Source organism: Gorilla gorilla, chromosome 18 (genome assembly GCF_029281585.2).
Source record: "Gorilla gorilla gorilla isolate KB3781 chromosome 18, NHGRI_mGorGor1-v2.1_pri, whole genome shotgun sequence".
Classification (NCBI taxonomy): domain Eukaryota; kingdom Metazoa; phylum Chordata; class Mammalia; order Primates; family Hominidae; genus Gorilla; species Gorilla gorilla.
Genome location: NC_073242.2, coordinates 95609926 through 95636358, shown reverse-complemented (window position 1 = coordinate 95636358; position 26433 = coordinate 95609926). Strand labels below are relative to the sequence as shown.

Here is a 26433-nt window from a genome sequence, read left to right as displayed (position 1 = left end):
GAAACTAGGTAGAAATATATTTATCTTTTACATAAAAGAAGTGTGTAGCGGGGTGGTCCAGGGCTTTGCGGTGGCTTAGTGGCCATCGGGGTCCCAGGCTCTTCCCACCTTTCTCTTTTGGGTCCACCTCTTGGCTCCTGGCTTCCTTCCTCCAGGGCCTGACTGTCCAGGATGGCAGCTGGAGCTCCTGCTCTGGGCACAGTTGGCATCAGAGCCCACTGCTCCCCATCCACTCTTTAATCCAGATGCTGGTAATGTCCCTTTCCAAGGCATAACTAAGATAAGCTGGAAGGTTCCTACGAGGCTTTGCTAGAGGCCCTGGGAGGTGGGGGGAAAGGCAAGAGGGCAGTGCCCACCCATAGACCGGGTCACATGACCTGGCATCAGCGCTGTGGGGTCCTTTGGGCTTCACCTCCCTCTCCCCTCTGCCCCCACGTCATCCTACCCTCATCCTCACCCTCACCATTCCCATCCCATACCGTAATGTCCCTTGCGAGGCCTAACTCTGTGAGGAATGAAACCACCTCATCCTTGTTCCAATAGCGTGAGTGACCGAATTTACAAACGAGTGAATGTGGACCTCTGGAAACATTACCCAGCTTGTTTTTACTTTTCACTTTCTCTTTCTGCCCCTTTCATTTCCGTAGGAGCCCTCTACCTAGATGAGAAGTGTCCCCCCGCCTGGGGAATATATCAGTCAGAACAATCTTCCTGCAGACTTGCACCATTAGACCCGAGGGACGGTGGTGCCATTTAAACCTCAGAGCAGGTAAAAGGTGGTCCTGAAACCGGTCTACCCACAGGGTGCTATGGAATCTGAATCACTTCTTTTTTCCTAGAGCCCTGGGGTGGGGAGCGCCCCCAAGTGTTCACATGTGTGTGGAATGAGGAACACCCATCTCCTTGGCCCTCTCCACCCTGAAGAGTTAGTTATTAAAATAATTGGCAAGCTCTTGCAAATGTCAGTCATCCATTGTTCAGAATGGAATAGCAATAATACATCCCTGGCTGCGCTGGGCTTGGCCAGGATTACTCACTGAAGGCCTCAGGGTTACTGGCACACACTTTCTTTTCCTAATAATCCCATCCCCTCAGCTTTCCTAAGGCTAGAGTGAATTTCGTGTTCCTCTAGTTTACATAAGATGGTGAACTTGGCAAAAGCTATCATTAAACAGAAGCTAAGAGAAAGCCTATGTTGTGGAATCCAGAATGGGTATTGCCATTTACTGCTGTCCACAGAAGCTGTCTTGAATTTCTTTCTGTGTCTCTTCTTTTTTTTCTTTAAGACTGTTGTTTACCAGACTGGGCTCTGTGGAACACAGGTGTCCTGGGAGATGGTTAATCATTACAAAATATTGGAAACAATCTAAAGATGCATACATAAGAGAGTGGTCAAATAAACCATTTTCCATTCACATGGTGGAGTACTATGCAGCTATATAGAAGAATGAGGAAGATCTCTCTGAATGGATATGAAGTAATGTCTAGGACATAAAGTTATGTGAAAAAAGCAATGCCCAAATGAGTGTCTATAGTATGCTACCCTTTATATTAGAAAGAAGAGAGGCCAGGCGCAGTAGCTCACGCCTGTAATCCCAGCACTTTGGGAGGTGGGTGGATCACCTGAGGTCAGGAGTTCGAGACCAGCCTGCAACATGGTGAAACCCCATCTCTACCAAAAATACAAAAAAGTTAGCCAGGCGTGGTGGTGGGCACCTGTAATCCCAACTATTTGAGAGGCTGAGGCAAGAGAATCACTTGAACCCGGGAGTTGGAGGCTGCAGTGAGCCGAGACTGCGCCATTGCACTCCAGTCTGGGCAGCAAGAATGAAACTCCATCTCGAAAAATAAAAAGAAAAGCGATAGAAGAAAATACACAGATGCAAAGGAAATATAGGAAGGACGCCCAGAGACAAAATAGGTTGGTGGGAAAGGGCTAGAAAGAAGGGAAGGATGAGACTGGGCTACAGGGATGAGAAGGGAATGACACTTCTCTGAAATATCTTTTTATTTTATTTATTTATTTTTTTGAGACAGAGTCTCGCCCTGTCGCCCAGGCTGGAGTGCAGTGGTGTGATCTTGGCTCACTGCAAGCCCCACCTCCCAGGCTCAAGTGATTCTCGTGCCTCAGCCTCCTGAGTAACTGGGATTACAGGTGTGTGCCACTACGCCTGGCTAATTTTTGTACTTTTAGTAGAGACAGGGTTTCCCCAGGTTGGCCTGCCTGCTCTCCAGTGATATGCCCACCTTGGTCTCCCAAAGTACTGGGATTAGTGAACCGCTGCGCCCAGCCTGAAATGTCTTTTTCTGTAACTGACTGTTACATACTGTGATGTAGCAATGTTTCACATAACCTTCACATACTGCCAAAATAAATAAGAGCAACCAGGATGTAGGGAAAACAGAAAACAAAATTACAGATGAACTCCACCATATCACAGGTGAGTAACATAACCATACTGAAGGGGGCAGGAAAGAACAGAACTAACAAATAACTGTGGAAAACAGTATCTTTACTGGATATGGTAAGAGTAAAGGCAAAAATTTCTGTACATAAAAGTTGTATAGTTATTAAAAATGTTTCTCGACCATGCGTGGTGGCTCACACCTGTAATCCCAGCACTTTGGGAGGCCAGGGTGGGCGGATCACCTGAGGTCAGGAGTTAGAGACCAGCCTGACCAACATGGTGAAACCCTGTCTCTACTAAAAATACAAAAATTAGCCAGGCGTGGTGGTACACGCCTGTAATCCCAGCTATGTCGGAAGGCTGAGAATTGCTTGAACCCAGGAGGCAGAGGTTGCAATGGGCAAAAAAAAAAAATGTTTCTCAGTATAGGTTAGTGATTCTGAAACTATGTATACTAAAGTTGAACAAACAAGTAAATAGATTGTAGACTATGAGGGCTGGATTTCTTACTGTTAGTGAAAGAGGTTACAAATAATAGGGGTCTAGAATAAACCCTGTGGTGCTGGGTTAGAATAGGAGGTGTCAGTCTAAACTCATGATTTTAAAATTTTACGCTCTGGTGGCTCACTCTTGTAATCCCAGCACTTTGGGAGGCCAAGGCAGGTGAATAGCTTGAGCCCAGGAGTTAGAGATCAGCCTGGGCAATGTGGCAAAACCCCATCTCTACAAAAAATACAAAAATTAGCCAGGTGTGATGGTGTGCGCCTGTAGTCCCAGCTACTTGGGAGGCTGAGATGTGAGAATAGATTGAGTCCAGGGGTTCAAGGCTGAAGAGAGCTGTGATTGTACCACTGCACTCCAGCCTGGGTAACAAAGGAAGACCCTGTCGCTAAATAAATAATAAATAAAATTATATATAGATGGATACAGAAATATAGATTGTGTGTGTGTGTGTGTGTGTGTGTGTGTGTGTGTTTATGTGTGCTTAGTATACATACTTATGTTTCCTAGCTCTGTCCTGAGTGGGTCTAGAGGCAATGGCACCCAGTAACAGTGAGCACACCCGGTACCCAGTACTTGGTGTCTAAACATCATTCTCCTGTAAAAGGAACCAGGTCTCCTAGGAGATGTGGTTGATTCCAGGGATGCCACAGGGGAATGACAGGATGACCCTGGAATATCTTGTGGTGCTAGAAAGAAAGTGCAGGGATGTGGGGGGATGATGGAGCCATGTCAAGGGAATTGAGGAGCTTGCCTGAGGTTCCTAACGGCCAAAGCTGGAACAGTTTGAGGAACAAAATAAATTATGATAGTATTGGATTCTAACACATAGACTAAAATAAATATCCACGAATCCATGCTGATATAAACAGTTGAAGAAATAAGTAAATAGGGAAGAAAGGGAGTGCTTCCTTATGATAGATTTCCAGTTAATACACACAAAAGGCAAGAGGGAAACAGAGACTTGCCATTACACAAACACCACAGTTAAAAAATCACAGACAGGCCAGGTGCAGTGGCTCATGCCTGTAATCCCAGCACTTTGGGAGGCCGAGGCAGGCGGATCACAAGGTCAGGAGATCGAAACCATCCTGACTAACACGGTGAAACCCTGTCTCTACTAAAAATACAAAAAATTAGCTGGGCATGGTGGCGGGCGCCTGTAGTCCCAGCTACTCTGGAGGCTGAGGCAGGAAAATGGCGAGAACCCAGGAGGCGGAGCTTGCAGTCAGCCGAGATCGTGCCACTGCACTCCAGCCTAGGTGACAGAGCGAGACTCCGTCTAGTGGGTCCTGAGACCCACTCAGGACAGAGCTAGGAAACATAAGTATGTATACTAAGCACACATAAACACACACACACACACACACACACAATCTATATTTCTGTATCCATCTATATATAATTTTATTTATTATTTATTTAGCGACAGGGTCTTCCTTTGTTACCCAGGCTGGAGTGCAGTGGTACAATCACAGCTCTCTTCAGCCTTGAACCCCCGGACTCAATCTATTCTCACATCTCAGCCTCCCAAGTAGCTGGGACTACAGGCGCACACCATCACACCTGGCATATACACACCTGTGTATATATATATATATATAATCACAGACAAGATTTACCTGTTGATACTAAAATTAGTGGACAGAAGTTTGAGGAGAAACAAGATTTGCATAGTTCCTATTTCCCCTAATATACTTATCAAGTAAAAAGGGAAAGAAATTAACTAATTTGACAGTGGAGATGGAAACCCCATAGAAACCGGCTTAATAAGTGATTAAGGTAATAAGACGTAGTGACATCATGAAGCCTTTACAAAGATGCACTGAGGACAGCATCTTTTTTTTTTTTTTTTTTTTTTTTTGAGACAGGGTCTCACTCTGTCACCCAGGCTGGAATGCAGTGGCGCAATCACAGCTCACTGCAGCCTCGACCTCCTGGGCTCAGGTGATCCTCCTCAGCTTCCCGGGGAGCTGGGACTACAGGTGTGTGCCACCAGGCTGGCTAATTTTTTGTATTTTTTGTAGAGAAGGGTTTTGTCATGTTGCCCAGGCTGGACTCGAACTCCTGAGCTCAAGTGATCTGCCTGCCTTGGCCTCTGAAAGTGCTGGGATTACAGTGTGAGCCATCATGCCTGGCAGCATCATTTTTTTTTTTGGTGTGGTATCCTTGCCAGAAATGCATACTTGACTCCAGTAATAAGAAAGCACCAGACAAACCCAAATGGAGGGACATTCAACAAAATAACTGATTGGAAAAAACTCTTTAAAAGCATCAAGATCGTGTTAGACAAGGGAAAATCAAGAACTATTACAGACTGGAGGAGACAAAGGAAAATATACAAATGCAATGTGGGATCCTGGATGGGCTCCTGGAATAGAGAAAGGATTTTAATAGAACACTAGGAAACTTAAATAATATGTGTAGTATCGTTAATAACATTGTATCAATATTGATTTCCTGTTCTTGATCATTATATTATGGTTACATAAGATGTCAACTTCAGTGCAATGTGGGATCCTGTATATGCTCCTGCAATAGAGAAAGGATATTAATGGAACATTGGGGAAACTTAAATAAGGTTTGTAGTATAGTTAAGAACATTGTATCAATATTAATTTCCTGTTCTTGATCATTATACTATGGTTACATAAGATGTCAACTTCAGGAGAAGCAGGGCCAGGAGTGGAAAGGAGTTCTTTGTACTATTTTGCAACTTTTCTCTCCATCTAAAATTAGTTAGAATAACGCCCTTCATGGGAAATAAAGGCAGAGCATAACACTGTAAATATTACAATCCCAAATGTTTAATATATGCGTATATAGAAAAAAGACTGGGAGGAATTGCAGGAATGTGGTGACATTGGGTATCTCTGAATGGTGGAAATTATGGTAAGGTTTGCTTTCGTTTTCATATTCATCTGTACTTTCTAAGTTTTCTACTCATTTGATGGTTTAATATGATGGATCCTTGGAAATAACGGTGAATGAGACAAGATGAAGTTTATCTCTCATGGAGCTTATCTTCTAATGGGAGGAAATGGAAAATGAATACATGAATTAAAATCTTTGTGCAGAAAATTAAGCTGATGTGATAGATGGTTGGTCAGAGGGGGCCTCTCTGAGAAGGTGACATTTAAGGGGAGATGTGAATAACAAGGAAGAGAACATGGCAGGGTAGGGTAGGGAGACAGAGCAGAGGGAACAGTCTGTGCAGAGGCTGGGAATAGGGCCAGGCTCAGCATGTTCCAGAACCTTCCAGAAGCCAGGGTGGCTTTGGCTACAGCGGACAATGGGGAAGGGACCTGAGATGAGTTCAGAGGGAAAGTGAGGGGCTGAGCCTAGGACTTGATATGGCCTCGGGCACCCCTGGAGGGAACTGAACACATGAGAATCATGATCAAATGTAGGTTTTTTTTTTTTTTTTTTTAACATTTTCTATTTTATTTTATTTTTTAAATATATAGAGACGGGGTCTTTCTGTGTTGCCCAGGCTGGTCCCAAACTCCTGGACTCAAGCAGTACTCCCACCTCAGCTTTCCAAAGTGCTGGAATTACAGGCATGAGCCACCACGCACAGCCCTAATGTAGGTTTAACGGAATCCTCCGGCGTTCGGGTGGAGCACAGGCTGCAGAAGGCTGGCAGCCTCCAGGGACGTGAGTGAGAGAGGATGGTGAATTTGGTTACTGTGGAAGGAGGTGGGAAGGGGTTGGATTCAGACTCTGTTGTGAAAGAGAGGAGCTAGGAATTGGATGAAGGATGTTGTAGAGAGAGAGAGCGGGGGGAGGAGGAAAGAGAGAGGAGAGAGAGATATATGTCGGTCAAGGGTGATGTCTGCATTGGATTGGAGTGAGTGAGTGGATGGTGGACTCATTTACCCAGATGGGGAACGCGGGAGCGGCAGGCTTAGTGGAGAGAGCAAAAGTTCTGTTTTGGTTTGGAATGAGCATGCTTATTATGTTAATGGTCAGAAAAGAATGAATAAAAAAATAATTAGCTCGCCTTTCCTGCCTCTGGAATCCTTGGCCTAAGTTGCTCTCCCAGGTTCCTTTGCTGCAGGTCAGGTGCCCTGGGGGATATGCCTTGGAGTGGCTGTCATGGTTCCAAGCTGACGCAGCCTCTTGCCTCATCCTTCTCCTGAGATTGCTGACCTGCTCTGCCTCCAGATCAGCCTGTTCTTTTTTTTTTTTTTTCCATTTATTTATTTTAAGAGACAGGGTCTAATTGTCACCCAGGCTGGAGTGCAGTGGTGTAATCACGGCTCACTGCAGCCTTGAGCTCCTGGGCTCAATCAGTCCTCCCATCTCAGCCTCCTGAGTAGCTGGGACTACATGGCTGGCTAATTTTAATTTTTTTTTAAATTATACTTTAAGTTTTAGGGTACATGTGCACAACGTGCAGGTTAGTTACATATGTATACATGTGCCATCTTGGTGTCCTGCACCCATTAACTCGTCATTTAACATTAGGTATGTCTCCCAATGCTATCCCTCCCCCGTCCCCCCACCCCACAACAGGCCCCAGTGTGTGATGTTCCCGTTCCTGTGTCCATGTGTTCTCATTGTTCAGTTCCCACCTATGAGTGAGAACATGTGGTGTTTGGTTTTTTGTCCTTGCAATAGTTTGCTGAGAATGATGGTTTCCGGCTTCATCCATGTCCCTACAAAGGACATGAACTCATCATTTTTTATGGCTGCATAGTGTTCCATGGTGTGTATGTGCCACATTTTCTTAATCCAGTCTATCATTGTTGGACATTTGGCTTGGTTCCAAGTCTTTGCTATTGTGAATAATGCTGCAATAAACATACATGTGCATGTGTCTTTATAGCAGCATGATTTATAATCCTTTGGGTATATATCCAGTAATGGGATTGCTGGGCCAAATGGTATGTCTAGTTCTAGATCCCTGAGGAATCGCCACACTGACTTCCACAGTGGTTGAAGTAGTTTACAGTCCCACCAACAGTGTAAAAGTGTTCCTATTTCTCCACATCCTCTCCAGCACCTGTTGTTTCCTGACTTTTTAATGATCACCATTCTAACTGGTGTGAGATGGTATCTCATTGTTGTTTTGATTTGCATCTCTCTGATGGCCAGTGATGATGAACATTTTTTTATGTGTCTTTTGGCTGCATAAATGTCTTCTTTCGAGAAGTGTCTATTCATATCCTTTGCCCACTTTTTGATGGGGTTGTTTGTTTTTCTTCTTGTAAATTTGTTTGAGTTCTTTGTAGATTCTGGATATTAGCCCTTTGTCAGATAAGTAGATTGCAAAAATTTTCTCCCATTCTGTAGGTTGCCTGTTCGCTCTGATGGTAGTTTCTTTTGCTGTGCAGAAGCTCTTTAGTTTAATGAGATCCTGTTTGTCAATTTTGGCTTTGGTTGCCATTGCTTTTGGTGTTTTAGACATGAAGTCCTTGCCCATGCCTATGTCCTGAATAGTATTGCCTAGGTTTTCTTCTAGTGTTTTTATGGTTTTAGGTCTAACATTTAAGTCTTTAATCCATCTTGAATTAATTTTTGTGTAAGGTGTAAGGAAGGGATCCAGTTTCAGCTTTCTACATATGGCTAGCCAGTTTTCCCAGCACCATTTATTAAATAGGGAATCCTTTCCCCATTTCCTGTTTTTATCAGGTTTGTCAAAGATCAGATGGTTATAGATATGCGGCAATATTTCTGAGGGGTCTATTCTGTTCCGTTGGTCTATATCTCTGTTTTGGTACCAATACCATGCTGTTTTGGTTACTGTAGCCTTGTAGTATAGTTTGAAGTCAGGTAGCATGATGCCTCCAGCTTTGTTCTTTTGGCTTAGGATTGACTTGGCAATGTGGGCTCTTTTTTGGTTCCATATGAACTTTAAAGTAGTTTTTTCCAATTCTGTGAAGAAAGTCATTGGTAGCTTGATGGGGATGGCATTGAATCTGTAAATTACCTTGGGCAGTATGGCCATTTTCACGATACTGATTCTTCCTACCCATGAGCATGGAATGTTCTTCCATTTGTTTGTATCCTCTTTAATTTCATTGAGCAGTGGTTTGTAGTTCTCCTTGAAGAGGTCCTTCACGTCCCTTGTAAGTTGGATTCCTAGGTATTTTATTCTCTTTGAAGCAATTGTGAATGGGAGTTCACTCATGATTTGGCTCTCTGTCTGTTATTGGTATATAAGAATGCTTGTGATTTTTGCACATTGATTTTGTATCCTGAGACTTTGCATCCTGAGACTTTGCTGAAGTTGCCTATCAGCTTAAGGAGATTTTGGGCTGAGATGATGGGGTTTTCTACATATACAATCATGTCATCTGCAAACAGGAACAATTTGACTTCCTCTTTTCCTAATTGAATACCCTTTATTTCCTTCTCCTGCCTGATTGCCCTGGCCAGAGCTTCCAACACTGTTGAATAGGAGTCGTGAGAGAGGGCATCCCTGTCTTGTGCCAGTTTTCAAAGGGAATGCTTCCAGTTTTTGCCCATTCAGTATGATATTGGCTGTGGGTTTGTCATAGATAGCTCTTATTATTTTGAGATACGTCCCATCAATACCTAATTTATTGAGAGTTTTTAGCATGAAGGGTTGTTGAATTTTGTCAAAGGCCTTTTCTGCATCTATTGAGATAATCATATGGTTTTTGTCTTTGGTTCTGTTTATATGCTGGATTACGTTTATTGATTTGTGTATGTTGAACCAGCCTTGCATCCCAGGGATGCAGCCCACTTGATCGTGGCGGATAAGCTTTTTGATGTGCTGCTGGATTCGGTTTGCCAGTATTTTATTGAGGATTTTTGCATTGATGTTCATCAGGGATATTGGCCTGAAATTCTCTTTTTTTGTTGGGTCTCTGCCAGGCTTTGGTATCAGGATGATGCTGGCCTCATAAAATGAGTTAGGGAGGATTCCCTGTTTTTCTATTGATTGGAATAGTTTCAGAAGGAATGGTACCAGCTCTTCCTTGTACCTCTGGTAGAATTCAACTGTGAATCCATCTGGTCCTTGACTTTTTTTGGTTGGTAAACTATTAATTATTGCCTCAATTTCAGAGCCTATTATTGGTCTATTCAGGGATTCAACTTCTTCCTGGTTTAGTCTTGGGAGGGTGTATGTGTCGAGGAATTTATCCATTTCTTCTAGATTTTCTAGTTTACTTGCGTAGAGGTGTTTATAGTATTCTCTGATGGTAGTTTGTAATTCTGTGGGATTGGTGGTGATATCCCCTTTATCATTTTTTGTTGCATCTATTTGATTCTTCTCTCTTTTCTTCTTTATTAGTCTTGCTAGCAGTCTATCAATTTTGTTGATCTTTTCAAAAAACTAGCTCCTGGATTCATTGATTTTTTTGAAAGGTTTTTTGTGTCTCTATCTCCTTCAGTTCTGCTGTGATCTTAGTTATTTCTTGCCTTCTGCTAGCTTTTGAATGTGCTTGCTCTTGCTTCTCTAGTTCTTTTAATTGTGATGTTAGGGTGTCAATTTTAGATCTTTCCTGCTTTCTCTTGTGGGCATTTAGTGCTATAAATTTCCCCCTACAGACTGCTTTGAATGTGTCCCAGAGATTCTGGTATGATGTGTCTTTGTTCTCGTTGGTTTCAAAGAACATCTTTATTTCTGCCTTCATTTCGTTATGTACCCAGCAGTCATTCAGGAGCAGGTTGTTCAGTTTCCATGTAGTTGAGCGGTTTTGAGTGAGTTTCTTAATGCTGAGTTCTAGTTTGATTGCCTGTGGTCTGAGAGACAGTTTGTTATCATTTCTGTTCTTTTACATTTGCTGAGGAGTGCTTTACTTCCAACTATGTGGTCAATTTTGGAATAGGTGCGGTGTGGTGCTGCAAAGAATTATATTCTGTTGATTTGGGGTGGAGAGTTCTGTAGATGTCTATTAGGTCCGCTTGGTGCAGAGCTGAGTTCAATTCCTGGATATCCTTGTTAACTTTCTGTTTCGTTGATCTGTCTAATGTTGACAGTGGGGTGTTAAAGTCTCCCATTATTATTGTGTGGGAGTCTAAGTCTCTTTGTAGGTCTCTAAGGACTTGCTTTATGAATCTGGATGCTCCTGTATTGGGTGCATATATATTTAGGATAGTTAGCTCTTCTTCTTGAATTGATCCCTTTACCATTATGTAATGGTCTTCTTTGTCTCTTTTGATCTTTGTTGGTTTAAAGTCTGTTTTATCAGAGACTAGGATTGCAACCCCTGCCTTTTTTTGTTTTCCATTTGCTTGGTAGATCTTCCTCCATCCCTTTATTTTGAGCCTATGTGTATCTCTGCACGTGAGATGGGTTTCCTGAATACAGCACACTGATGGGTCTTGACTCTTTATCCAATTTGCCAGTCTGTGTCTTTTAATTGGAGCATTTAGCCCATTTACATTATTGTTATGTGTGAATTTGATCCTGTCATTATGATGTTAGCTGGTTATTTTGCTCATTAGTTGATGCAGTTTCTTCCTAGCCTCAATGGTCTTTACAGTTTGGCATGTTTTTGCAGTGGCTGGTACCAGTTGTTCCTTTCCATGTTTAGTGCTTCGTTCAGGAGCTCTTTTAGGGCAGGCCTGGTGGTGAGAAAATCTCTCAGCATTTGCTTGTCTGTAAAGTATTTTATTTCTCCTTCACTTATGAAGCTTAGTTTGGCTGGATATGAAATTCTGGGTTGAAAATTCTTTTCTTTAAGAATGTTGAATATCGGCCCCCACTCTCTTCTGGCTTGTAGAGTTTCTGCCGAGAGATCAGCTGTTAGTCTGATGGGCTTCCCTTTGTGGGTAACCCGACCTTTCTCTCTGTCTGCCCTTAACATTTTTTCCTTCATTTCAACTTTGGTGAATCTGACAATTATGTGTCTTGGAGTTGCTCTTCTCAAGGAGTATCTTTGTGGCATTCTCTGTATTTCCTGAATATGAATGTTGGCCTGCCTTGCTAGGTTGGGGAAGTTCTCCTGGGTAATATCCTGCAGAGTGTTTTCCAACTTGGTTCCATTCTCCCCATCACTTTCAGGTACACCAATCAGATGTAGATTTGGTCTTTTCACATAGTCCCATATTTCTTGGAGGCTGTGTTCTTTTTATTATTTTTTCTCTAAACTTCTCTTCTCACTTCATTTCATTCATTTGATCTTCCATCACTGATACCCTTTCTTCCAGTTGATCGAATCGGCTACTGAGGCTTGTGCATTCGTCACGTAGTTCTCGTGCCTTGGTTTTCAGCTCCATCAGGTCCTTTAAGGACTTCTCTGCATTGGTTATTCTAGTTAGCCATTCGTCTAATTTTTTTTCAAGGTTTTTAACTTCTTTGCCATGGGTTTGGACTTCCTCCTTTAGCTTGGAGTAGTTTGATCATCTGAAGCCTTCTCCTCTCAACTCGTCAAAGTCATTCTCCGTCCAGCTTTGTTCTGTTGCTGGTGAGGAGCTGTGTTCCTTTGGAGGAGGAGAGGCACTCTGATTTTTAGAGTTTCCAGTTTTTCTGCTCTGTTTTTTCCCCATCTTTGTAGTTGTATCTACCTTTGGTCTTTGATGATGGTGACGTACAGATGGGGTTTTGGTGTGGATGTCCTTTCTGTTTGTTAGTTTTCCTTCTAACAGTCAGGACCCTCAGCTGCAGGTCTGTTGGAGTTTGCCAGAGGTCCACTCCAGACCCTGTTTGCCTGGGTATCAGCAGCAGAGGCTGCAGAACAGCAGATTTTGGTGAACAGCAAATGTTGCTGCCTGATCGTTCCTCTGGAAGTTTTGTCTCAGAGGAGTACCCGGCTGTGTGAGGTGTCAGTCTGCCCCTACTTGGGGGTGCCTCCCAGTTAGGCTACTCAGGGGTCAGGGACCCACTTGAGGAGGCAGTCTGTCCATTCTCAGATCTCCAGCTGCGTGCTGGGAGAACCACTACTCTCTTCAAAGCTGTCAGACAGGGACATTTAAGTCTGCAGAGGATTTTGCTGCCTTTTGTTTGGCTGTGCCCTGTCCCCAGAGGTGGAGTCTACAGAGGCAGGCAGGCCTCCTTGAGCTGCAGTGGGCTTCACCCAGTTCGAACTTCCTGGCTGCTTTGTTTACCTACTCAAGCCTTGGCAATGGCGGGCGCCCCTCCCCCAGCCTTGCTGCCACCTTGCAGTTTGATCTCAGACTGCTGTGCTAGCAATGAGCGAGGCTTCGTGGGCGTAGGACCCTCTGAGCCATGCGTGGAATATAATCTCCTGGTGTGCCATTTGCTAAGACCATTGGAAAAGCGCAGTATTAGGGTGGGAGTGACCCAATTTTCCAGGTGCCGTCTGTCACCCCTTTCTTTGACTAGGAAAGGGAATTCCCTGACCCCTCGCGCTTCCTGGGTGAGGCGATGCCTCACCCTGCTTTGGCTCATGCTCGGTGCGCTGCACCCACTGTCCTGCACCCGCTTTCCGACACTCCCCAGTGAGATGAACCCGGTACCTCAGTTGGAAATGCAGAAATCACCCGTCTTCTGCATCGCTCATGCTGGGAGCTGTAGACTGGAGCTGTTCCTATTCGGCCATCTTGGCTCCACCTCCTAATTTTTTTTTTTAATAGAGACAAGGTCTTACTATGTTGTCCAGGCTGGTCTCAAACTCCTGGGCTCAAGTGATCCTCCCGTCTTGGCCTCCCAAAGTGCTGGGATTATAGGTATGAGCCACCGCACCTGGCCTCACTTGTTTTTGATGTTCCTGATGGAGGCTTGTGGCTGGGGTGTGGCTCCCTCACTTTCCCGATAATGCTCCACACCCTGACAGCTCTCCAGCTTGGCTGTGGGCTGCCAGATGCTGTGCTAAGTGATTAGGATGGGTGGATGGATGGATGGGTGGATGGATGGATGGATGGATGGATGGTTGGATGGATGAATGGCTGGATGGATAGAAGGAAGGAAGAAAGGAAGGTGGGAGGTGGGGATGGATGGATGGAAGGATGGATGGATGGATGGAGGGAAGGAAGGAAAGAAGGAAGGAAGGATCAAGGGCAGGAGGGAGGTGGGAGGCAGGGATGGATGGACGGTTGGATGGAGGGAAGGAAGGAAAGAAGGAAGGAAGGATCCAGGGCGGGAGGGAGATGGGAGGCAGGGATGGATGGATGGTTGGATGGAGGGAAGGAAGGAAGGATCAAGGGAAGGAGGGAGGGTGGGAGGCAGGGAGGGATGGATGGTTGGATGGATGAGTGGGTGATAACCAGCGTGCCCTGTGCTGCCCAGTGCATACTGCTTCCTGATTTATGTCTCAGAAAGCCTGTGTAGGGGCTGTTTTAGGACTGCTGTCTGACTTGGATGCAGGTGGAGCCAAAGCTTTTAAAATCCTTCCAGCCTGAGGCCCCCCCTTGGTCTTAAGGACTGAAAGTGGTGTGGTTATATGCTCAGTTTCAGGGAGAGCAAAGGCAGGTACCAACAATTATTAAACACCTGCTTTGCACCCTGAAGGGACCTTCGCCTATTTAATTTTTCCCATTTCACAGATGGGAAGCCTAGAGGCTGTCCCTGGGTTAGTGACACCTGCCACCACATAGAGAAGCCCCTGGTTGGAGGAGGATGCCCTCTGTTGGGATCCCAATGAGGAATGACTAAGGGTGTGTGTATGTGCATGTGCCATACCTGAATGTACCTATTTGTGTGCACATGTGCATGTATATGTGTACATAAAGGGGAAGGAGATGGCAGGTAGAGGGGGTGCCCCCGCTCCTGGATGGAGAGCAGGCATGAGAGTTGACCCTGAGCTCCCAACAAATTAGCCGAAAGAAAAGGGAGGCCAGTAGCGGATCCTAGATGGATTAAGGGTGTACTACACATCCAATTGTCTACACATCTATGCCCTCTTTATTTGCACTGTGATAGGTGAAGTGGGTCTGAAGGCTGCTGAGGGAAGCGGCTACTCAGAGCTGCAGGATGACTTACCCAGGGTCACACAACTGAACTGGGACATGAAGGGGACAGAAAACCTAAAGGGAGGGGCCCTTCTCTGGGTCGGTCTCTGATGGGCACTGAGCACACCTCACCTCACTAACTCTTCCCAGCCTCCTGGGAAGGAGGTCTGACCATAGTCACTTTACAGATGAGGAAAACGAGGCTCATAGAGGTGGAGTGAGTTGCCCAAGGTCACACAAGCCATCGATGGCAGGGCTGGAATTTGAGACCTTTTGGGGTTAGCAGATTGGCTCCTATGCCTCACAAGCAAGCCATAGGTTTGGCCACTCTTCCCCCGTGCCCTGCTTCTCCTCCTGTGCTGTGATCCCAGGTCTAGCACCTCTCCCAGCAGTCACCTCCTGGTGGACATCACAGTGAGAGCTATTTGCTTATTCAGGGTGCCTGCCCTGTATTAGCGAGAGATCACTCCCTCAGCTATTGCTGGGATGGTGTCTTTGGGTGGGTACTGGTGCCACCAGCCCCCACTGGGGGGTATAGTGGGTGCTGGGGTGCTCTCATCCATGCAGGGGAGCCTGGGTAGACCTCCAGAATGGAGTGACTCCACTTTCTGGGCTGCCATCATCACCAGTTGGCTCTGGCCCCACAAGAGGCCCTAGTTGTCCATCTTCCTCCACCTCAGGGCGTGGGATGCCTCTAGGATGGCCTGCAGGAGTTGGGGGGCCAAGAAGGTGAGGGAGCACTCACAGAGCTCATTCCTCTCGGAAGAGGTGCTGGGAGGTGCGGTGTCTATTCTGCGGCTGGCCAGCTCCAGCTATGCTTCTGGCTTCCGGTCTAAGGGCTGCCCTGGAGATTGGGGACCTGGTGTCGGGCAGAGCTGGCTAAGAATGGTGACTTCTCTGCTCTCAGGAACTGCATCCGAGACCAGGGGCTGCCCCCTGCTGCACCCTGAGGCGGTGACCACCTCACCCGATGAAGGGCCAGGGGCCAGGGCTGGGCCTGGGAGTTGGTTTCCCTTCAGGCTTCTCAGGAAAATGTCCTTGGGAAACCAGGGCATCCAGTGTAAGACAGGGTCACTGAAGCAAGGCAGGTCCTCCTCACTGTCCAGGCATGTGCTGCCATGGCACTGGGGGCCCTAGAGGACTGGAGAGCCACTGGGGAGGCTGTTGGGAGCTGTTGAGACCTCAGATGGGCTCAGAGCCATGGGCAGAGATCTCTGGCCAGCAGTGCCCTCTGCCAGGGCCCTCTCGGACCCCACCCCTTCTAAGGGACCTTGCTGTGGTCCCCCAGAACCTGGGCCTGGCTGAACCCCCTTGAGGCAGCTGCAGGGCTTCACCAGCCTTTTCTCTGAGCTGTGCCTGCTGTGGGTCCTAGCGAGTTTCTCTGTGCCCGGCTCAAGCATCCATGTGCCCGCGGTTCTGAGAACGGCTTCACATGAGACCCTCACCAGGAAGATCTCGAACACCATCTGCTTGACATTCTCTTTGCTGATGGCCTGGACCAGTGAGAACTCAGACTCCAAGGTGGCTGTGTAGCCCAGCCTGCCCAGGATGGCATCCAGTTTGTGTCTGGAAAGCACAGATCGCACCCAGTAGGTAAAGCTCCCAGTGTACATCTAGAACAGACAAGGGAGCTTGTTAGGAGTGGGACAGGCCTCAGCAGAGTGGCTGAGAGGGGCCAGGCCAGGCAGGACCAAGGGCTGGTGCCGAGGGACACCAGGGGCTTCTGAGAAGCACGTGGATGAGGGCATTTGGCCAAAGGAAAGCCTGGCCCATGATCAGGGGTACACTGAGGCTCAAAGACAAAGCAGGATCTGTCCAAAGACACTGAGAAAGTGGCTGGGTGTGGTGGCTCACGCCTGTAATCCCAGCACTTTGGGAGGCCAAGGAGGGCGGATCACCTGAGGTCAGGAGTTCGAGACCAGCCTGGCCAACATGGTGAAACCCCTCTCTACTAAAAATACAAAAAAATTAGCCGGGCATGGTGGCAGGCGCCTGTAATCCCAGCTGTTTGGGAGGCTGAGGCAGGAGAATTGCTCGAACCCAGGAGGTGGAGGTTGCAGTGAGCACAGATTGCACCACTGCTCTCCAGCCTGGGCCACAGAGCGAGACTCCATCTCAAAAAAACAAAAAAACGCAAAAAGAGAGTGACTGAGCTGGGGTAAGGCTCTAGGTATCCCAGCTCCCAGCCTAGCAGTCAGGGCCTGGAGCAGGAAGAAATTAAAACTCTGGTAGGGGCCGAGTGTGATTGCTCACATCTGTAAACCCAGCACTTTGGGAGGGCGAGGCAGGCAGATCACTTCAGGTCAGGAGTTTGAGACCAGCATGGCCAACATGGTGAAACCCCGTCTCTACTAAAAATACAAAAATTAGCCAGGTGTGTTGGTGGACACCTGTAATCCCAGCTACTCAGGGGGCTGAGGCAGGAGAATCGCTTGATCCTGAGAGGCAGAAGTTGCAGTGAGCCAAGATTGCGCCACTGTACTCCAGCCTGGGCGACAGAGCAAGACTCTGTCTCAAGAACAAAACAAAATGAAAAACAACAAAAAAACAAAACCTCTCTGGTAGCTCTCTAAAGCCCAACTCCTCCCGTTGTTTATTATGAGCACCTTGGTTCATCTTTCCTCGGAGAGGCAGTAATAGTCCAGTGCAGGAGTCCCCAATCCCCAGGCCTTGGACCAGTACTGGTCTATGGTCTGTTAGGAACCTGGCCGCAGAGCAGGAGGCGAGTGGCGGGCAAACAACCATTATCACTTGAGCTCCGCCTCCTGTCACGATCAGCAGTGGCATTAGATTCTCAAAGAAGTGGAACCAACCCTATTGTGAACTGTGCATGAGAGGGATCTAGGTTGCATGCTCCTTATGAAAATCTAATGCCTGATGGTCTGAGGTGGAAGAGTTTCATCCTGAAACCAACCCCCGCCCCCATCCCTCCACCCTGTCTGTGTAAAATTGTCTTCTATGAAACTGGCCTCTGGTGCCAAAAAGGTTGGGGACCGCTGGTCTCGTGGTTAGGAGCAGTGGTACCACTTGCTAGCTGTTGACCATGGATAAGTTGCATCTGTCTCTTTAGCCCTCAATTTCTTAAACTGAAATGGGACTGAAGTCAATGGATATGATGGGCATGCTGTTTCTCCCAGAGGCAGAGCCCCAACCCCTGGCTGAACCCCCCTTGCTCAGACGTGTGGCAGTGCCTACCTTTAGGGACCTCATTTCCTTCCTCCAGGGAAACAGAAGCAGGTTGACAGAGATCAGCTCCAGGAACTCTAGTGCATGCACCAGCTCAGGGCTGACTTTTGGGACAGGGCTGGGATCCCCACAACGGCAGCCACCCAGAGCAAGGGCCACTTCCTCTGGCAGACAGAGCCATGGAGGGGCCCTCCTGCCCAGGAGCCACCTGGCCCTGTGGGTGAGGGCTGCTTGCCTGCAGACATCGAGCCGGCCCTCCCCTGCCATCTCCTGGTAGTAGCTGATGATGTTGCCCAGGAGGGTCTCACCCAGAGCAGCTTCGCCTGGGCCTGGGGATTGGGACCTGATCATGGTGGCTTCGGGGGGGCTGGATATGGAGGAGAGAGTCCTGTCCCAGGCCAGGCTCAGGCTGGGCACTCGGAGGAATGGATGGGTCCTGCCTCTCCTGCTCCAAAGCCCAATCTGGAAGCAAAGGAGGAAGTTGTGCTAGCAAGAGATAAAGCTATGTGCAGCCAGGCCCTGCCACTGCTTGTCACTCTGAAAGGCTGAGATCGGAGGGTGACCGGGCCCCTCCCAGTGGAGCAGGGCCTAGGTCAGGATTTGTCCTTTCTTTGTCCCCCTGCCCCACAAAAAATGAAGACCAGGCACATCAGCATCTGCATCTTTCCACACTACCATCCCATCCAGATATCCCCTGTAATGCCTCATGCCTGAGTGCTCCTGGCTGCAGAGGCATACTCTGCTAGTGTGCGGGACAGGCTGGAAGCGCCAGGAAGGTGGCGACCCTCAACCAACCAAGGGCCAGCGGGGTGAGAGTTACTGGATAGAAACCCCAGCTTCCTGCCCCTGGGTGGCCAATTCTTAGGTATGTTTTTGTAAACTGAAAAGTGTCGGAGGCAGATCTCAATCAATTTAGAGGTTTCTTTTTATTTTATTATTTTATTTTATTTTATTTTATTGAAACAGAGTCTCGTTTTGTTGCCCAGGCTGGAGTGCAGTGACGTGATCTTGGCCCACTGCAACCTCCACCTTCTGGGTTCAAGCGATTCTCCTGCCTCAGCCTCCCAAGTAGTTGGGACTACATGCATGTGCCACTATGCCTGGCTAATTTTTTTTTTTTTTTTTTTTTTTTTTTTAGTAGAGATGGGATTTCACCATGTTGGCCAGGCTGATCTCAAACTCCTGACCTGAGGTGATCTGCCCACCTTGGCCTCCCAAAGTGCTGAGATTACAGGCATGAGCCACCGCATCTGGCTGAGGACCTGGTTCTTGATTGTCATTTGCTTTCTATGAGACTCTGCTGGGCTCCTGCCTCTCCAGTCACCAGGAAGGACAGCCACCTGGGTGCTTGGTCTTGGAGCTGCCTCAGACCTGGGCTCGTCACAGCTGGGATCTCTGCTCCCTGCTCCCAACTCCCCTGCCCCCTACAATGTTCTCTGAATTCAGTGGCCAGGGCAGTTCATATCCCTTTGATTGAGAAACTGCATCCCAGTTGGAGTTCTACTCGAAAATAGATCCCCCTGGAGTAGCACCGTGATAGTTCAGCAGCACAACCCCTTTCTATATGTAGCCCCCTCCAGCATGATCCTATAAAACTTCCCTCCAGCCTCTGCCTCTGTGCAGACAGCCCTGTCTCTGCTGTGCTGCCCATTGCAACCTTGCAACATATTTTCTCTCTTTCCTACCTTCTCTAATAAATCTGCCTTTCTGTATCCACAACTGTCTTGGTAAATTCCTTTACCACCCACACTACTGGCTCCAGATAGTCACTACCCACAGCACTGTGGGTGCTACTCATTCACACACATGGGCTCATCTGATCCTGAACATCAGAAATGTTAGGTCCAGGGTCACACGTGGCCACCCCTTGGCTTCCCTGTCTACCTCCCTCTGAAATGAAGACACAGGTAAGGCCCAGGGCAGGTTCATGTGAGAGAATGCTAAGAGTTGGCATGATCACAGCCTGGGGTCAAAGAGGGTTAGAGAGGCCTTTGCCCATCACTTGTCCAAATCTGCCTTCCTCTCATCTTATGAACCAAGAGATTGAGGCAGGGAGAGCAAGAGCTGGGATTGGAACCCAAGTGTATTCGTTTCCTATTGATGCTGCAGTGAATTTCTACGGGTTTAGTGGTTTAAAAGAAGAAGTATTTATTAACTTATACTTTTTTTTGGTTTTTTTTGAGATGGAGTTTCACTCTTCTTGCCCAGGCTGAAGTACAACAGTGCGGTCTCGGCTCACTGCTACCTCCACCTCCTGGGTTCAAGTGATTCTCCTGTCTCAGACTCCCAAGTAGCTGGGATTACAGGTGCCCACCATCACGCCCAGCTAATTTTTGTATTTTTAGTAGAAACAGGGTTTCACCATGTTGCCCAGGCTGGTCTCGAACTCCTGACCTCAGGCAATCCGCCTGCCTCGGCCTCTCAAAGTGCTGGGCTTACAGGTGTGAGCCACCTTGCCTGGCCTATTTTATACTTTTAAAGGTCAGACCGAGGTCCAAAATCAGTCTCACTGGGCTTGTTCCTTTGGGGAGAATTCATTTCCTTGCTTTTTCCAGTTCCTAGAGGCCACCTACATTCCTTGGCTCAGGGCCTCTTCCTCCATCTTAAAAGCCAGCAGTGTAGTTTTCTGTTTGTTTGTTTTTGTTTTTTGTTTTTTGAGATATGATCTCACTCTGTTGCCCAGGCTGGAGTACAGTGGCACAATCAGCTCACTGCAGCCTTGACCTCCTGGGCTCAAACAATCCTCCTGTCCCACCCTCCCCTGTAGCTGGGACTACAGGCACACCCCATAGCATCTGGCTAATTAAAACAGTTTTTTTTTTTTTTTTTTTTTTTTGGTAGTGATAAGGTCTCACTATGTTGCCCAGGCTGGTTTCCAACTCCTGAGCTCAAGCTAGCCTCCCACCTCTGCCTCCCAAAGTGCTGGGGTTATAGGTGTGAGCCACCACACCTGGCCTCCCTGAGTTGTGTTGAAGAGTATAGTCACCAGGCCAAGGTTCTCTCTTTTTCTCTCATTCTTCGACCCCAGGCAGTTTTTTTCCCTAGGGAGAGGCCTAGAATGGCCTTTGTTTTTTTCTTGTTAAATTCCACAAATTGGTACATTCCAAGGCCCCCACCCCCCTGCCCCACCACTGTGATTCTTCTATTGCTTTTGGTTGCTTACTAACTACATTCATTCTGGACATCTTAGTCCTCCGTTCCCCTCATGGGGAACCTGTCATGCCTGTGAACTGCCAGCCACTCTCATCTTTCCCAGGGTGGCTGAGACAGTGAGGGTGAGAACGCTGGGCATGGTGCCTAAAATCACCCCTTCCCTGCCCTCTCATGCTGGAGTCAGCCTTGCTTCTCCCTGTTGGCTCTCTGCAGCCTCCTTCAACAGTTGGATTTGGTGTTAATTGCATTGTTCACATTTTCTGGGTCCTTGGGGGAGTGACTGATTTCGTGAGAACCTGCTCTCTCTGCCCGTCCGTGTGACTGACTTTGGGAACAGTGCAGGCAGGGAGGGGAGGTGGAGGCATGGGAGATCTGCAGGGGCTGCTTTGGCCTAGGTGAGCTGATGGGGCATGGGGGTCCTGAGGCCTGGTTCAAGTTCACATGGTGAGCTGATGACAGAAGCAGAGAAGCCAGACCTCTGGGTCCCCATACTCAGCCTTCACTCACAGCAGCTCCCAGGTTCCTTGCAGAGCTTAGGAGCTCAGAGGCCACAGGGTCTCTGGCTGGCTGAGCCTGAGTCATGTGCCCATTCTGCAGAGGGTGAGGAGGAGAAGCTGGATGGGGATGCTGGCTGGGCAGAGGGTCCCAGGTCTGGAACTCAGCACTTACTGTCATCAAGTCTGTGTGACTGGCAGGAAGCACTGTTTCTCTCATAATTGAGCTGGGAGTTCCTGCTGATTACCCCATAAACCCTCCTGGGCTCTGTGCTGGGCCCACCACCTGGACAGGAGTCAGCTTGGGCCACAATTCCAGGCCCCTAGTCTGGGAGGCATAACTCAGGCCCTTGGGGACAGCCCAGGAAGGGAAGGGCTGTAAGGAGGAGAAGAGGCAGGAGCCCATGGTGAGATTGTCCTAGGGAGAAGTCAGTGCCTGGAGTGGAGTCTCAGGCCCAGTTGCATAGATTCATACCTTGGCCTTTTGCCCAAATTTATGTTCCTCTTCAGGAACAAAACTGTGTAACCATACACTGTGGGTGAGTGTATTCCTTGGAAGAGTCTTGTAAGTCCACAAGTCACAGACTGCCCTCAGTGTGGAGCTCAGCTGGCTCCCTGCAGCTGGCTGGGGCCCCTTCCAGTGGGCAGTGGAGCTGGGCCTCTCTGATCCAAGCCCCCTCCCTGCTATGGCAACCATGGGAAAGAGCTGGCACAGATTCAAGATGGTGTCCAGTGAGCCTGGAGCCCTCAGGCCTGGCTGGAGGCTGTTGCTCTTTCCTCCTTTCTTTGCCATGGGCCCTGCTTAGCAACCACTCTCCGCCTGACCCTGCCCCAGCACCTGCCCTGACTCACTGCCCAGCTCATTGTCTATCTGTGACTTGGGGTCATCGCTCAGACTGAGATCTGAGGGGTAGGGCCTGTCCCTGTCAAGGGAACATGGCAGAGGCTGCTCGTCTGTGTGTCTCCAGTCCTCCCAGCCTCCTCCCCTCTTTTCTTTGCAGAAGCCATTCCAGGAGAGATGAATGTGGCTCCTTCTCCTCCACCCTCCACAGAGTGGCAGGCAGGGAGGGGAGATGGAGGCATGGGAGATGGAGGCATGGGAGATGTGCAAGGGCTGCTTTGGCATGACCCAGGCTCAGTCAGCCAGAGACCGTAATCCCGGCTGGGTGCGGTGGCTCACGCCTGTAATCCCAGCACTTTGGGTGGCCAAGGCAGGCAGATCACCTGAGGTCATGAGTTCAAGACCAGCCTGGCCAACATGGTGAGACCCCGTCTCTACTAAAAATACAAAAATTTAGCTGGGCGCAGTGACATGTGCCCGTAATCCCAGCTACTCAGGATGCCCGTAATCCCAGCTACTCAGGAGGCTGAGGCAGGGTAATCGCTTGAACCTGGGAGACGGAGGTTGCAGTGAGCCGAGATCGTACCACTGCACTCCAGTGTGGGCGACAGGGTGAGACTTTGACTCAAAAACAAACAACAAACAAACAACAGAGACCCTAATCCCAGCCACAGCCATTCAGAGAGTCAGGGATAAGGACATGTCTGGGCCAGTTTTCTCTGAGACTTGGTATTTGCTCTCTGGGAGAGAGAGGATCTCTTTGTTTTGGATTATGAACCAACCAAAGTAGACTTGGGGCTTCCATACTTTTGTTCTGATGGGAGAATGAAGGCACTGTGGTGGACAGCAGAATCCAGAGAGAGATGACATACCTGCCCATATTCCCAGACTTTCTGGATCCAGCCATGCCTGACTTGGACAATTCAGTAAGTATTCTTCCTTGCTCATGAAGATTCAAGTTGGGTTTCTGACTCTTGCAGTTGGATAATGAGGCTCAGAGTGGCAGGGAGTGGAGGGTCCTTTTCAAGGGATGCCTTTCTACTCCACCACACAGTTCAGATGGTGCCAGCCTTGGGGTGGGCTGTGGACCAGGCAGCCACTGGCAGTGGAAGAGAGACAGGCAGCCCCAGGCCCCCAGGAGTCATGCTGGTGAGATGGTCAGTGGTGGCATGGCTGAGGTGGGGACGGCAGGGCATGAGGACCTGCAACCTTGGATTTCTTGGAGACATGTTGGGCTGGCACAACTGGACTGCCACCCTGGGGGTAAAGATCTGCCCAGCCCCCAAGCCCAGAGATACCCGGCCTGATCTAGGCAACCAGTCCTGGGCTCCAGAGAGTTCCTCTGGCCCCGAGGACATGCAATGTGGGGTGAAGCAAAGCAGAGACCAGGACAGAAGATTCACTTCCTCAGATGATGAAGCTTACTGTGTCTCCACCGCTCATGCCAAGAGCCTGGACATGCAGGTGGGCATGGATAGGAACAGCTGAGTGGGAGTGTCAGTGGCACTGGAGTGTGCAACACCAAGTGTGTATGTGCACAAGCTCTAAGTGAGAAGGGCACTAGTGTGTGTGCACCAAAGCTGTCTGAGCAAATGTCCACGAAACCACAGGAGGTGGAGCTGAGGGATGCTACATGTGAGCGTGTGCCAGGGGTATCTCTAGGAACTTGGTGGGAGGGGCCCCAGTGTGTGTATGTGCATGTGGGCTTGGCCAGTGTGACAATGGATGTTCCTCGTGGTGGCTGTGAACAGCCTTACTCTGTATCAACCCTCCTTCCGCCCTCTTCTGGGCGATGCCTGTTGCTTGTGTGTGGCAGCAGCTGCTGGAGCCCTTTGCAGAGACCTGGGACCTCGCCACGCCCATACACGGGGACCCAATGATGGCTCTTGTGGACTATCACGATGGCATCATCGCCAGCACGGTGACTCCCCTGAAGACTTTTTCTGGCCAGAGGAGCCCATTTGGCCTCCACAAGGGGCAGGAATGAACATTCTCCAAAGGGCAGCCTCCAAAAATGTCTGCTGAGCATCAGGGTACAAACAACCCATCTCCCCCACCTGAGGGCGGGCGTCACTTTGAGGTGCGTTCTACTCTGTGTCTCAGAGTCACCAGTGGGACTGCGCTCAGTGGCCTGCAGTGGTGACCTGCTTGGCGACCCCCTCACTGGCTTCCTTGCCTTGTTTCCTGCCTCACTCCATCTGGTACTCCTGGGAACACTTCCCTAACCAAACTCTCGCACCCACATCCTCATCCCAGGGTCTGGCCCTGGGGCCCCTGTCTCCATCGTCCTGTGATGCAGCTTCACCTTCCATCTCCTTGGGCCTCTGATGAGCCCAGGTACCTGGGGTGTTCTCCTCGGCCCCTGGCACAGACAGGCGGCATCTCCTTAGGAATGTGCAAAGGACCTTGAATGTGGTGCCATATGTGACACACCACAACATAGGGCATGTCGTGGATGGAGGAGCAGGAAAAGCCAAGAGCGTGACAGTCCCAAAGGCCTGTGGGATCCTAAGTCTTTGTGGTGGGAGCTGGGTGTCGGTGTGGGGTGGTTTCGGTTGGGGGCAGCACATGGCTGGACACCATCACTGTGGAAGTTTCTGCATTCATTCCCAGGAGGTGGAGCCCCAGAGCACGGAGGTGGCACCAGAGCCATGCCTAGTGATGTTCAGAACAGAGGGGTGATTATTTTGCATACAGAGAGGGGGACATAAGTGTCAGGCTTTGTCCAGAGAGAGATGCTGGCGGGGCGGGGGTGAGCCCCATAAATGGAATACTTGAATGGGTTAAACCTCATAGAACATCTCAAGGGTGGAAGAAAAGCCCAGGATTAAAATGACGGGTTTTGTCTGCAATTATGAGTGTTGGTGGGTATTGTGTTTCAAGGTGAGAGGAGGGGCTTCCTCATTCTTCAGGGCCTGACTTGTTCACTTTGAGCAGTGGCAGCAGCGAGCCGGCAGGTGGCAGTGTGGGCTCAGGGTGGGGGTGATAGGCGCAGCAGAGCCAGCCTTGGCCTGTCCAGCAGGGACATGGGCTGGAGAACCAGAAGGATGAGCCTATCTTGTGGTCTTTCCCCCCGCTGCACCCTCCTTCAGGATGGCACCCCACTTTCAAGGCACTTGGGGGTCTAGGACTATATTAATGGACTATTCGAATTTTGGATTGCACCCCACTTTCAAGGCACTTGGGGGCATCTAGGACTATGTTAGTGGGCTCTATTGGAGTTCTGGTGGGAGGGAAATGTGACAGAGGAAGGGGCCCAGGCTCTGTCCGCTAAGAGATCAATAGCCCAAGCCATGGTGTTGTGGAGGGCATGGAAAGGAAGAGGGGAATTCCTGCAGAGGGTGAGACAACAGCTCATTTCAGTTTCATTGCCACTTTCCTCTCTTTCCTGGTGGTACAAACCATCAGGGTGCTACAAGCCAACTCCTGTTAGAGTAAAACGTGTGGTCTCTGAAGTTCCTAGAGTCAGGTCCTGAAGTTGACGGCCCATCCTCATGACGTTACACCAGCCATGTCTCAGAGAAATGATGCCAAGTTTCAGTGAGGTTAAAAAAAAAAAAAGCAACTCCTGTAAGGCACTGACTATCCAAATATCCACATCAACAGGAAAATGACAAGGCTTCAATGGTGCCTAATCTTGAGAGGTAATGAATGGGTAGGGATTGTTAGCCGGAGGTGTATTTTCATTTTGTTGCTATTCAGTGTTTCCTTTTCTTACAAGTTTCAGAAGGTATAAACCCTACTCGAGAGGCTGAGGTGAGAGGATCGCTTGAGACCAGGAGTTTCAACTAGCCTGGGCAACATAGTGAGACCCTGTGTTTACAAAACTTCAAAATAAAAAATTAGCTGGGTATGGTGGTGCATGCCTGTAGTCCCAGCTGCTTAGGAGGCTGAGGTGGGAGGATCACTTGAGCCTGAGTTCAAGGCTACAGTGAGCTATGTTCATACCATTGCACTCCAGCGTAGGCGACTGAGTGAGACCCTGTCTGAAGAAAAAAAGAAAAGAAAAAAAGGAACCCTT

General features: G+C 48.6%; 1 protein-coding gene across 1 annotated transcript; it reads left to right on the top strand.

Moving 5' to 3' along the window:
- Positions 1–218: 218 nt before the first annotated feature.
- Positions 219–26420, top strand: LOC101133263 (uncharacterized). Its single transcript, XM_063700267.1, is given in 5 exon segments — positions 219–769; positions 19063–24354; positions 24357–24584; positions 24587–24648; positions 24651–26420. Coding segments are annotated over 4 exon segments (597 nt in total). The 5' UTR covers positions 219–769; positions 19063–24137; the 3' UTR covers positions 24741–26420.
- The last annotated feature ends 13 nt before the right edge of the window (positions 26421–26433 follow it).